Source organism: Gambusia affinis, linkage group LG11 (genome assembly GCF_019740435.1).
Source record: "Gambusia affinis linkage group LG11, SWU_Gaff_1.0, whole genome shotgun sequence".
Lineage (NCBI taxonomy): Eukaryota > Metazoa > Chordata > Actinopteri > Cyprinodontiformes > Poeciliidae > Gambusia > Gambusia affinis.
Genome location: NC_057878.1, coordinates 17,361,794 through 17,376,446, shown reverse-complemented (window position 1 = coordinate 17,376,446; position 14,653 = coordinate 17,361,794). Strand labels below are relative to the sequence as shown.

Below are 14,653 nucleotides of genomic sequence, written 5' to 3'. Positions count from 1 at the left end.
TATCAAATGAATTTCAATTTTCATTTTGAAATTTCCTATATTATCTTATTAGGTGTTTTAAATACTTGTTTGTTTGGATTTTTCTGGATATATTGCTATGGTTGTGTTTGCAGTTTGTCTTCCTAGATGCCTGGTGAGTGCTTTTGTGACGCCATTGCAAACACCCTATAAATACAAGATATCTACAAAATTCCTAAAGACCCAGAGGAAGAAGCCAGTGATTGTGGAAAAAGAGCTTCTTCATCAGTTTGGCACTGCTCTCTGGATCATAGCGTCTCATCATAATTTTTTTTTTTGCTTGCAGTTTCTCTTCCTCTCTGTCTCACTGGCACAGTAGTAGTACAAACAAATACATCATAGTTTGTCACATCACAGCTTTACACAGGGAAACAGAAAATTGGGGATTGAGAATTAAATGTTCACAGAAACTGATCAACTTAAGAAAAGTGCTTCATTTTTTTTTATTATTATTAAAGGAATGGTTAGTTACCTGTAATTGTGTTCATGGTGATCTCATTGAAAACAGTTATTTTCTAATAAGATCTTTGACATGCTGCATAGATGTACTAAACATTTTAACTTTAGATCATACCATTATACCATAATATAATGTCTTTTCACTCATCGATACTAGGAATGCTTTTTTCAGGTCTCTTATTGTTAAAACAGTTTTGTCATTAAGTTCTTTAGTACTGCATCTTAATTTTCTTTGTTCACTGCTAAATCCTGACCTATGTTTGCTGTTCATGTTCCTTATAATACTCCACCCTTTCTCTGCCACACCTTCTTCTCTGCTCTGAACTTTGAGCTACAAGCTTGTTTCTCTCTTTAGTAACAGTTTAATTTGTTTACTTCCTCCCAGCTGCCTGCTCAGACCTGCACTTGAGTTCTCTTTTAACAAAGGAAATAGACCCGCAGGAGGGGTGGTGGAAACCAACGCGTTAAAGATGCAGTGGCAGTAAAAAGGCGAATCCATCTTGTCTCTCTGCTGTGTCACTGTGCTGTGATGATAACAGCAAGGAAAAATAATGACTGGATGCAAACGCGCATCAATCTGAGCCTCAGTGTAAGATGACTTCTGTGCATAACAAAATCATTTTCCTGAGTCAGAGATCACTGTCAAGAAAAGTTAATAAAAGCAGTTTTTTTTTACATGAGTGACCTGCATCAAATCTATGCGAATGTTTGCTTTTTTTGAAATTACTGGAATTTCTAGTCTCTCATTGTTGTCCGGGACAAAGTTTGAAGTAACCAAGAGGAAGCATTGTTGTGTTGCTACTCAGCACAATTTTATTATGCTACAGTCAGACATTTCTGGTGTTCAAGCCTGAACATCAGAAACAGAAAAGAGAAAAATGTCCTTGATAAGGACATTATGTGCAAACAGTATACAAAAGCCCAGTTCTTCTGCATCACTAATTCTATAAAAGCTATAAATCCCATCTACTTTAGTGCAAACTCTTAGTCAAACTAAATCTGCAAGATTCAGAAGATAAGAAATAATTTAAGCTTCAAGGAATTTAAAAGTAAACCAATATTTAAGATTTTTACCGCTAAGTAAAAGAATCTTCTAACTTAATGTTTTAAATCACTTCCTGCACCATTATCTCTGCTTTGGAACCCAGCAAGAAGCAGCAAATACTTTTTCTTTAAATAACTAAAGGTTTTAGGCTCTTTATTGTGACCGACTGTGGTAACTTCAGGTAATAGATGTGTGCTTGGGTTCCTGCCTCTGTGTGCAAACCTTGATTTGTTTTCTTATCTCAGTGTTGGTTTTTTTGATTTGTAGATTATTTTCTGTCTAGTTCAGCTCCCTGTTTACTTTCAATGCTAAGCAGTAGACACTCTTGACAGTACACCCTCCGTGTGATTTGTGGCCTATTTCCCAGTCTATTTGTCTATAATATGTTTTTAACTTATGCTTATTAAAGTACTTTAATCATTATTATGGGTTACAATTGAATTTAACACTACCTGTTTATATTGATGTTGCTAAATTCATGATATTATGTTTATTTTGTACCATTGTACCATGCATATGTCTAAAGACGAGTTTCTTACCAGACTCTACATTAAATTACTTCCAGGGATTCCAACAAGGACTTATTAACATGCATGACATGATTATTACTAGTTCTCTTCACACATAATATATCACAATTTAAAAAAAAGAATGAATGCAACCTTCCTAGTGTTTCAGATTGCTTTATATAAAATATATACACTTTTCATGAAACATGACGCTGTTTCATGAAAAACGTAAACCCTTCGGTTTTAAAAAAGGTTTTCCATCCTGAAGGTTAAGCTCATGACTTACATTTGAAAAGTAATCACTTTTCTGTCAGAATGGTTTAAAACTTTATTCTTTTTCTTTCTGTGGTCATTTAGGCTTTTTTTTGCAAACCGAAATGCAAAAGAGAAGAAGCTGGAAATCTGAAAACTTACATACTATATAGATGGGCTTTTTAGAGTTTACAAACAACTAATTACAATGATATACAGTGTCTTGCTAAAATATATGCCCCTTAAACATGATTAAATTTGTCACTTAACGCAAACTTCAGTGTGCCGTAATTTTATCTGATAGCACAACACAAAGTTAATCAGTAAGTAAAGTTTATCTTTGTATGGTTTATCCTCAATATAAATACAGCTTTTCTATGAAGGCCTGAAATGGTTGTTACAGAACATTGGTGATAGAAACAGTATCAAAAAGACCAAGAATCACAGAAGACAAATCAGGAGTAAAGCTATGTGGAAATTTAAGACAAGGTTTGGTTCAAAGTCAGTATTTTGAGCTTTTAACATGTAATGGAAAAATTTTCCATCTTTAAAGAACAGTTAAAAGGTGCATGAGCAAATCCATTTATCTGTTGAATGAATAAACTACATAAATCTGGCTTTTATGGAAGAGTGGCAAGAAGAAAGCCACTATAAGAGAGTCATAAAAAGTCATGTTGAACATGTTGAACAAGGTGCTCATGCTGACATATGGTGGCAGCATCATGGATGTAGTGAATTACATATTAAGGTTTGTGGTTGTTACAACATTTATATTAAAGATGCTGATTAAAATGTTGTTTTATGAGAAGAAAACTAAATATGGTGCTAAACCCCTCCAACATACAGTCATGTAACATACAGTCATGTATGTTGGAGTAAAGTGTAAACCCTGCAGATATCAAAGAAACAAACTTTAAACTTTGTGCATCCAAACCTGTAGAACACAAACAACAAATCTGATGATATTTGACTAAATGAGCCTCAGTCATGCTGGCTCAACCCAGCTCATGTCAGAGTGTCCTATCCAAACAGTCACCAGACAAAAGCACCATTTAGAAAAAAATAAAATAAAACACAGGGAAAGTAAATTGAATTTATACAGTACAACATCTGCAACACATGGATTTGTTGTGTCAATGTGTAACTAGCACCCCTCAGAGACAGCAGCATCATGTTCGGCAGACCATCCTTATTAGCTTGTTTGCATTCACAGCCGATCCCAAGCGGCAGCTAAAGCAAGAGATGCTGTCAGGCAGCCCTGCATTATATACAGCCTCATCAGCAGATATACAATGCACAAGCAGGCAGTCGAACAAGGCTCCCTTTTACGATCTCTTTCACGCCTCACCATCACATTGACACTTACAAAGGACATGTCATGTGCATAATCCTTTAAGCGTTGTGATAAATAATCTTCATTGTATCCACACTAACAGATGTGTATTAATCACAGGGTGACCAGAGGTAAATGTAAAAGAGACACTAACTTTCTCTCTAAGATGCAGGCAGATGTCCTGCTGATGCTGGCGGTCTCTGTGGTGCTCCAGCTCCTCCTGGTGGGCGTGTTTCGCCTCCTGCAGCGTGTCCAGCGCCCTGTCCAGGAGCTCCTGCCTGTCTCGCTGCCACTGCTGGGTCATGACTCTTATTTGTTTCTGGATGAATCGATGCATGTCACAGATACGTCCACGTCGCAACTGAAATCAAAAGAAGGAACACTGATATAAGATCTTTTCTAAACGTGTTCATTTTAAATCTTTATCTGTGCCATGGATATGTTTATTTTTGTCACATGTACATGTTTTCAGATCATCCACCTAAATAAATGCAAAAAACAATTTTCAAATTCATTCATTTATTGAGATAACCTATTGATAACAGGTTATGTAAAAAAAAAAAAAAAAAAAAAAGTATTCACCCTCTGGTTCTGCCCCCACCTGTTTGGAATAACAATAATCAATTGTTTGTGGTACTTTCACATCACTATGAAGGAAATTTGGACTTTACCTGGGCCACCCCAAAACCTTCACTTCACGTTTTGCAGCTATTAAGGGGTGTTTTTTCTTGTGTACTTTAGATAATGTCCTACTGCACTTGAATACAACTGTCTGACAAACTGGTTGGATGATTTTTCAGCTATAAAGCAGAATTTATAGTTCTATTAATCGAGTGATTCAGATCCTTAAACAGCAATGCTGTCCTACACAATTGATATTTTGAAGCATTGAACACCAAGTATTGAGTATTGTCACTTTTAATTGTGCTGTGTCACCAGAAAATTGTTTTGGGAATCCTGACAAGGGCCTAGTGTTCTTTTTTTATTTATAACAGGGCGCTCTCCCAATTTTGCCCAGTATCCTATCGTTGAATGATGAATGCTGACATTATAAAGCAGTAAATGAGGCCTGCAGTATTTTAGATGTTGTTCCAGGCTTAAATCTGTTTTTGAATTTCTTTAGATTTTGGCGTGACGTGTCTTTCTGTGACCTTTTAGCCTACCTCATGTTGCCAGACATGTTCTATCTAAACAGCTGGTGAAATTTATGAAAGTTTAGTAAATCTATTCATTTAAGGGGGGAAGTTAGGTTTCTACTTGAGTCCAATTTTGGTTTAGATCATTTTACACAGGTTATCTTTGTCTGATATCAAAAATGTCTTGATAATCTAAAGCAAATGTTTCCAAAAGATGAGGAAACAAGAAGAGCGCAAATAACGTGGGAGAACACAAAGAGTATTCTTATATGATTTTTTTTTAAGATAATGCTGAAGAAGATAATAAAAACTGAGTCACTGCAACCAAATCCTACTTGTTCTGCATTATGCACCAAATTTATGATGCGTTGCAAAAAATTTCACAAACATTCTTGCATGACACACTGTCTACACTAAAGGCAGAATTACCACTGGGAAACCTGTGTGCCTGATCTAGCTCTGCAGGGGTAGAAGAAGATCCCTCTCTCCTGGCTGTGAAATGTTCTGAAGGAAAACAGTTCTTTTCGGTGTGAGGACTGCCCATAGCTATTCATCATTGTGTCAGCACACTCAGAGGCTGCACCACTTGGCTGCCTCATTGGAACAGAGGGAATGATATTCATCTACGGACTAATAGCAACTAACTGACAGTGTGAAGGCATTAGACGGCTGACTGGTTTTATTGAAAATGAGTGAGCTGACAGACCCGCCGTCGCAACAAAAGTGGCAGGATTGGTCATGCGAATCTTGTTTATTAATATGCTACTTTCAAAGATTCATCTTTTTATTCTTCATTCTTGTCTGCTCCTTCACCATTCCTGTTTTAACTTGTGTTTCTAGATGCAATGAGCATGAAGACATAAATGAACACAAAGACACAAATTAGAATAAAGACACATGGTTTATGTACAGCCTCTCTGTGTCCATGCATACAGGTTGTCTATTGAGGTCAGTTATGGCATAAGGATGCATGGAGCTGTACAGAGCCTTCTCTACACACTTGAAGTGCGGCAACACTTTGCTTCAGTGATCCACATTTCATCTGTGAAATTCTGCTGCATCTGTGATGTCTTAGTTGTCCAGAAAACAGAAAGAATGAAGGAACAGAATCAAATATATATACAGTATATAGAAGCACAAAGTGCCTCATACACATTTTTTACGGTCTTTCTCTTTCAGCTGACAAATTCAATATAATTCATTAGAATTTTACGCAATACCAAGAACTGATTTATGTGACACAAAGAAGCGCATAATTGTGAGGAGTAAGGAGAATTGCACATGGTTTTCACTTTTTTTTTTTTTTCACAAATAAACAACAAGACTTGCATTTATGATTACCCCTTTTACACTGATACCTTAAACCTTCTGGCAGAAGATACCTAAGCATTATCTAAAACACTCACCTGTGAAGGTCTTAGATGTTTAATAAAGTAATCAGAGAACACCCAGCATATAAAACAATATCCAACCCCCAGAAAATGTCCTTTTCTGGGGGAAAAGGGGGAATGCTGTGAAGCCATAGTTTTTGTGCCGACAGAAACAAATTGTCTTCCAGGATTCTGTTTCAGTAGTAAGCTGTGGTGGAAACACATTTATTACCTTCTGCCTAACTTGGTCTGTCACACAAAATCTAATGAAATTTTGCATATGACACCTTATGATATGAAAGACAATAAAATACCCCATCCAGCAGAGGGAGTTCTTGACAAAGTGAGCCCAAGTCAAATCACCTGACAATAAAACCTCAGAGATTGGTTCAACTTTGTATCAGCAAGACACTCGCAAAATACAAATCTTCATCATGTGCTATGTATTATACATAAACTGCGGGTATTTCTTTGCACATCTAAAGAATTACATTTTTTACCTAGCCTGCTTCAATGTTCTCCGCAACTTCGTCTCTGAACTGTCTCCTGTGTTCCTTGGTCTTCATGATGTTTGTTTACCAATGTTCCCAGTAGAAGTTTGAGGGGTGTGAATAGTTTTGCAAGCTGTTGTTTATTGAACATAGCCAAACACACTCACAGAAGTTCAGTGGAACTAAACAATCACCTGTAGAGGTTTATGGATACTGATCTATTCATATTCACCCAGATATCAGAAAAAAAGTCTCTCTAAATGACATAAATTAAAAGCTATTAAAAAAAAAAAAAACGGATCTATACATCTAATCAGAGGGGTTTCACAAAATCAATCTATGCCCACACTGATTAGCAAGCCAGTTAAATTATGACTAATAGCTGAATTAGGTGGAGTCAGAGCTGGAAAGTGCAGAGCGCAGTGAAAGACATGTCCCCTCCCTCTCGCAACACCCCCGAGGCTGAATGATCACAGCTCTAAATGCGGTACCCATCTGGAACTGATATGACGACAGGTCTCTGGGTGCGGGCAAGGGGAGAAGAGAGGGCCTGGCGGTTGTCATGGCGATACGAGGTGGTGGCTAGAGCCAGCCGTCCACATTGTGTGACATGGCACATCCTGCAGCGTGCTGAGCAGATCATTGTCTAGGCTTATCTTAGTTCAGGGTGCTGAGCTACATTGATCAGGGAGACTGGGACTCACACTGGAGGGCTGCTTCTGACAGAGTGGGTCAGGATAGGGGTGAGGGAGTGGCATCTGCAAATGACTGCATCAATATATAAAGATTATAAATGCAGGTTATGTGACTTGTTTTTTTAATTTGCAACAGAATACGTTAGGCACAAGCTGTGGCATTCCCTCTGTCAGTCGGAGGTGAAAGTTAAAGGTTTACTTAAAAATAAGGAAGACCTAAAGTCCAGGTGTGAATCCACTGAATAATCTATGAATCTACTGAATCTATATATTTAGACAAAACCCTGTTATTTGAGATGGTAATAAAAGCTACAAAGCAGGGACAAAGTTTACATTCTGAAGACATTGTGTTCAGATAGTTCTGAGTAATATTTTACATTTTGAGAATATGTTGAAGAAATGGCAGTTGGTCAAAATGTAAATAATCCAAACTTTGGCTGAATTGAGATAAAAATCAAAATTTTGCTTAAAATTGATTTTTAAATAAATTGAGATAATGGGATCGGATCGGAACCCAAATGAACTCGACAATATTCTTTAGGTAGATAAAAAAAAAAAAAACTAACCAGTTCGAATCGTGTCCTGCCAGGGAACTGTCTCTGCAGCATGTCAATGCAAAGTGCTCTGTAATTCGGTACATCATGAGTGTACATAGACAATGTGAACTGGAAACGTTGATGGTCATTTGGACTCCAGTCACCTAACCTGAAACAAGTTTAACACAGAAATATCACTGCTACTTCAAACAGCACTAACACATAAATTGCAACACTGCACTAGTACAAAAAAGCTATTGTACCAGATGGTATGAAGTATTTAAGCAGATTTGTATAATCAACCACCTGGGGAGAAAACCTTGTCTTAATCAGCAGCATAACATGGAGAAAAGTCAATGTCAGTACAGATGTGCTTCACTTTTTTCTGTGGAGTTCAGCAAGTTCTGCATGTCCACATATTTACCAAATAAGAAGTTACCAGGATCAGGATCAGAACAGTTAGATTTTCAAACCTATTTCATATCAGAAAAAAATACAACTGTACTTACATGTCATTTTCTTGCAGCTGCTTCGTCAGCCTCTGAAGTTTGTCCTGGAACCTCTCTGAGAGGGACTGGAAGGCCTGGATCAGCGAGTCCTTCAGCTCTGGATAAGGGCAGTCTGCATTCAAAACCTCCTCAGGAATGGTTTCTGATCTCACCACAATATATGGAGTACCAATATAGTATTTCTGAAAAGACAAAAAATTATCAACCTAATATTGTTCTGTTCAATCACATATTTTTATGATGTCCAAGTATGTTAATGTTTGTATAGTAAGATACATTTAGCTGGATTCTTTTTTTAGGTAAAAAAAAAAAAAAAAGGAAAATAAGAAATTGAATATGTGCTTTGGTAAATAACAATTTTAACCCATTTGACTACTGTAACAGGAAGAATGGGTTTTTCAGATACAAACATTCTTTTAATTAAAGGTGGAAATATTCTCCAACAAAAAAATTGGAAAAGAAAGAACAGTGCCATTAATTAGCAAAATCTCTTTGATGCGATGTGATGAATGTGAAACTAAAATAATGTGTCCTGAATCTCAGAACAAAGCAGAGCACTTTTCTCAAATCTCATTTCAAGATTACCCCAAAGAATTAGAATAACTATTAATTAGTAAATCCAATTTTAATAAATTTGCCTAATCATTTCGGTCTCAACACATGACTTTCTGCCTTTCATCCACAAATAAACAAAAGAACTAAATTGAACCTAAAATCCAACAAGCGGAGAAAAACATATAAACTGAAAGAAGACAGTTTTGTGAAAAATGCCACTGCCTGCCTTCAGTGGCCAACCTAAATCTAGAGTTCTGTACAATAACAATTACTTTAGTTTTTTACAATGTTTCCCCAGATTTAATTTTCAGCGTTTCATGTTTTGCATAGTAATTACATTATTAAACTTATTAAAGTTTAATAATGTAAACTTTAAAATTAGGTGAATAATCATGTGGTTATGATTTATTGTTGGTCTGAGGGAGTGATCAGCCCGGGCTGATGGGTCACAATCACAGCAAGCTCTCTTTCACTGTAAATGTGAGTGTGTCATCTGTTGGAAAACCTTAATACTCTTTTCATCCTCTTTTTTTTATGCCCAATTCTGTCCACATTTTCAAAACTCTAAAATTTGTCAAAATTCCCTTGCTGTCCAGGAGATGTAAAGTATATACACAGTATGGAAAATGGCAATCAACTGAGAAACAGCCTAACAAGTAGTAATAAACATACCTCAAAGCCAAGGTTCTTGATCTGCTGCTCTATGTCCTGGTACTCTGCATTAAGCTGTGCAATTACATCCATTTGTTGGTCTTTCACAGACTTGATCTGGCAATTCAAGAGTGACACATAGAAAATGTTGGTGATTTATTTTTATTCATGCAGTCAAAATAAACATTGATTAGGTGTGTAACTAAATCTAATTATTAATTTAGTAACAACAGTGTTTAAAAGGAGATGTTTCAGCTTAAATCATTCTACATTTAGTCTTCTACTCATTAAGAATTGGAAAAACTGATGGAACAATTCACTGATGGGACCTAATCAGTAACTGCTTGTTTTCTAAAATGATTCATATGTTCTTCGAATGGAAACAGACACTTGGAACAGAGAGCATGAATGGGTCGTATTTTTCTGTCATAGGAGAAAGTACAAGAAGATAATATTCATAAATTGCAATGATTTGCTCAGTTGTTTGGCCGTGGGAGGGAATACACAAATGGTGTCGACATCTCCGACTGTATAAATACTGAACAAATTCAAAAGTCTTAAGTGAGCTCCATGGAAGTCATCTGGCAGCCGGAAGATTCTGAGTTCAATTCCAGCTGCTTCCACATGTCAGAGTACCTTTAAGGCAAAACGCTGAACCCCAAGTTTCCTACAGGTATATGGACAATAGCGCTATGCAAAAGACCTGGTTAACTGAAAAACAATTTTCATATTTAGTCAATTTACCATTTAGGTCAAATGCACCCATTTCTATCTGTGCCTCGCAAAAGTACTACTCCCTGTACCATTTGTACCATTTTTCACTCAGAATTGTACTGATATTTTTTTAAATAATAGACTTAAAATAGTGATAGGGTTAGGGTTATAATAGTGTATTAATAATATGTGGTTTTCCAAATATTTTCCAAATAAAAATCATATGTGGCTTTGTAAAGCCACTTTCCTCAGTACAGGCACAAGTCTTTTGGGTTATGTTTCTTCCTGACTTGGTTACCTAGACACTGAAATACCTACTCAACATTATTTGCAAAAAAGTGGAAACTCCATCAGATTGAAACAACAGCAGAAGGGTACAACTGACATTTATTCTCATAAATCCTTTATCTAATCCGTTGCATGGTAGCTCTGCCTTTACGGTTTGTGCTGTTGCTCTGCAAGAAGGGGTTGACCATAGTTGTAAGTTTTTAGAAGTCTCTAACTGCTTATATTTTAGTATTGCCTTGTATTTAACTCTATCTAGTCATTTACTCATACCAGTTGGTCTGTTCTTCCTAAAAAAAAAGAGCATTCTCACAGCATGGTGCTGCAACTGCCATGCTCCTTCATTCCCATGATGGTGTTTGTTCACTATTGCTCTCTAATTGTCCTCCACAGAATGGCCTTCACAGAATAGCTGGATTTATACAGACAGGAAATTACATATGGCTGGACTTGATGACTTCTGATTGCAACGGTTTGAATTTTATTAAGAAATATCAGAGAAAAGACAGATCAAATATTGCTTTTTTATTCTGCACTACTTTATGTTAGTGGCCATCACCTTGTATGTATAACTAAGTTTTTAGAATTTAATCACAGGGTAAAGCACTGATTACATTATTGTCAACTTCAATTTCTCACACAGTGCTTGCAAATTGCATTCTGCCATGTTGCACGACATTACATTTAACCTTGCAAAAGGCTACATCCTTTACGTTCAATATTTTTAGGTGGTATGATAGAGACAAAAACAGTTTTGTTTGCAAATGAAGTTTTCAAAGTTGCAAAAGGGCCACAATATCCTTACCAGTGACAAAAGAGACTATAGTTGAGATGTTTGGTCACAGTATGCAGTATGGAAAAAACTCAAAAAGCATATTAGCACAAATATGCTTTTGTGCTAATATGACTTTATGATGCCATTCATCATAAAGTCATGAATGGCAATATGAGATAGAGGTACATGATTTAAAGAAACTGAACAAAGAATAATGTACATATTCATACAATGGTATTTGGTGTGTAAGTAGGAGAAGGGTTGGAGAAACAAAAAGAAAATACAAAAAAAAATAAAAAATTATGTGTAATGACTGCAGAAAGCATAAAATGTATTATGAAATAAGTAAAATGTTCACTATGATCACCAAGCATACCATTTGTGTGTAGAGAAATACAAATCCCATAAAAATTGTGGGGCCTAACCATTTTAAGAACTAAAGTTTCACTGGACATCCAATAGAATGAATGGATTTTGTAATTAGTAACAATCTCTTTATATCAAAAACTGATTTTGTCCATTAAAACCAACTATAACATGAATGTCATATACTTTCAGTCTGAAATGTATTAACCAACCAGTAAAGTCAAAGTGTACTGATTATATGCTGTAAAGTACATCACTAAATTCTAATAACATCGGAAAATTTCTAGACTTTAGAATTTTCATTCTAAAAGAATCAGAAAGAGATGCTTACTTGCATAGCAACCTTTCTTCCTTGTTTAAAGTCAAACTGGCTTTGTGTTTATGTGAGCAGTCAGCTAACAAGAGAACAGGAGCCCATGGGAACGAAACAAGTAGAAGTGAGCAACACAAAGTTGATAATATGTCTGGGTAAATAAATACAGCTCCATAAAACCAAAAGTTGCTAAATTCAATTTTATTTAATTTAACTGATAGGCAAAAATCTTTTTTCAATCTGTTAAGAGATTTATCAGATCTTTACAAGATCTGATAAATGCAGATCTTGTAAAGCCAGCCTTTTTCAAGGTTGCTGCAACTAAACTGCAGACATCCAGTTGTATCTTCATGTCACATGTGAGACATACCTGTTGCTTTACTTGTTCCCAGTTTGACATGCGTTCATTGAGATGCTGATCCTCCATTTTGCCCAGCCTGAAGCACAGGTCATCTTTGAGCTGATACAGAGGCACAACAGTAGCTACTCTGAATGCTTTCCGCTCCCTTTCAAGAGATTGCCCTGAATAGCAAAAATATATACCCATAAAATATATATATATATATATTTACATACAGAGAAAGACCGTTAATGTGACTTACTGTATTTCTGAAGTAAGAAGATGGCAGTGTCTGTTATATCATTTGGCTTGATCTCATTAAAGAAGTCACGGATATCATCCTCTGCCTGCTCCCTGTTTTGCAGAAGAAAGAGAAAAGTCAGTTCATATCCTCTAAAGACACTCAGTTCAAATATAGGACAAGAAAAAACCTCATGACATCTATAAATATATACCAAGAGGTTTCACAAAGACACTGTGATAAAACGGGTAAAAGACCTGAAATGAACATTCATTTTTTTCCTCTCAAATATATGATAGAACAACCTCAAAAATGTCAAGTGAATCCAGCACAGAATGATTTACGAGCTACATAGCGTTCCCACACCCTTGTGTGTTTAGCCAAGTAAAGGTCAGCTAGCAACTGGCAGAGGGCAGTACCGTTAGGCTGCCATGGATGGATCCATCGATGGGCACCTTTATAAAGCATTTATCACTATCTATATGACACCATGATTTCAATTCAACATAGGGCAAGATTAAAATTGGTTTCTCTTTTTTAATTTATTTCCTTTTTTGTTAATTGTAACCATTTATCCTGGAATATATTACAGAGATAGGGCAAGTAGGAAAAAAAATCCTTACTTAGGAGCCAGAAAGAGTGCAAGAATTTTTATACAGATTTAATTTGCAGTTTGGTAATTGTTTATAATGGCATAATATAAAACTCTCAAAAAAGAATGTGTTGAACTTTCTGAAATGTTCTTCACTCCTGCTTATGACAGGGTTTGTGCAGAGATGAGGAGTTAGAAACATCCATCACACAAGAATAATGGACTTTCACTGAAGGTTTTTCAGACATGGTGTCTTGTAGTTCTAGTACGAATTGAACTTAAATGGCCTGTGGTGGAAATTACCCACGGATGCTGGCTTTTTAACAGCTGGCCTTAGGGTTATTATGACTGTGTGAGAAAGGACATGGTAACCATAGCAATTTATTTACCAGTGTTCAATGTGACAATGTCGCTTTCACAAGGTATTCTGTGTATGTGTGGAGGGATGCAAGAAGTGGCATATCTAGATGGCTCATTACTGAGGCTCATAGTTGTGTATATCATTAACCTTGGTTGGCTCAGACACAGTCATCACACAGCCAAACAAGTTGCACCCCAGAGCTAACACTGCCCTTCTCACTTCACAAGGCAGGACACTTCTAGGTCCTGACCACCCACTGCAGCTTCAACACAGAGAAGGGCAGACAACGTTTCCCATGAGATGACACAACTATTACCTCCTACTTCTCCTGGTCACTCCACTACCTCAATTCAACCCTTAAACTCAATCAGGAAATCAACTTAAGCCTCTCTACCTCTTTCCCCCATGGGCCTATTTTTCTTCTTCTTTGATCTGACTTGGTTCCCTCTTTTTTAAACACCCCCATCTTTGTCATGCAGATTTCTATGCGGGTGCAATGGGAGCTTAAGCGGAATGGTTTCTTTGTGTGAGAAGCTGATTCAGAAAACTGCAGCAGATAATGACAAGCAGTTATAGTGGGTACTTACTCAGCTTTTTGCAGCCTGGGGCATTCTCTGCTCCACACCTGCCGGTGCTGTCGTAATAAGGAGCTCTCCTTTGTTGCCTTGGCTGCACAGCACGTCTTCTGAACCTATAAGACAAGGTTTATTCCACAAGAGCAAATGAGAGTCCTTAAAGGGGATTCTTGCTTTTAAATGTCTATAACTTATAACCTGGAAGGGGAAAAAAAACACTTATTTGATCCTTGAATTCATAAAGTTTTTGAAACCGAGTTAAAAAATTAACATTTATAATTAATAGCATTACTGTGATACAGCTCTGTGTGTTTTAATAAGAAAATGTAAGCCTTTCACATCAAAGAACAATGACAACTTTTTCTGGAGACATTTTACTGTTGTCTTGATTAGCATAATTGTATGTGTGTAAGTCTCATAAGCTAAGGCGAAACCCCAAAATAAACAGAGGAAAATTCAAATAATCAAGGAGACACATGCATGATACACATGAGACATGTTATTAGGAGAGGAAGAAGGACCCAACATTCAA

The 14,653-nt window shown here is 36.5% G+C and overlaps 1 protein-coding gene across 2 annotated transcripts in view; it reads right to left on the bottom strand.

Annotated features, from left to right (window-relative positions):
- The window catches only part of LOC122840025 (coiled-coil domain-containing protein 148-like), a 30,578-nt gene that overhangs the window by 11,508 nt on the left and 4,417 nt on the right, over window positions 1–14,653 (bottom strand). For both annotated transcript variants that reach the window (XM_044132136.1, XM_044132137.1), the window contains exons 4-10: window positions 14,134–14,237; window positions 12,615–12,706; window positions 12,383–12,534; window positions 9,581–9,676; window positions 8,354–8,535; window positions 7,875–8,013; window positions 3,771–3,977 (exon numbers count right to left, since the gene is read on the bottom strand). In XM_044132136.1, the coding sequence (XP_043988071.1) occupies window positions 3,771–3,977; window positions 7,875–8,013; window positions 8,354–8,535; window positions 9,581–9,676; window positions 12,383–12,534; window positions 12,615–12,706; window positions 14,134–14,237 (972 nt within the window). The remainder of the gene's footprint in view (window positions 1–3,770; window positions 3,978–7,874; window positions 8,014–8,353; window positions 8,536–9,580; window positions 9,677–12,382; window positions 12,535–12,614; window positions 12,707–14,133; window positions 14,238–14,653) is intronic.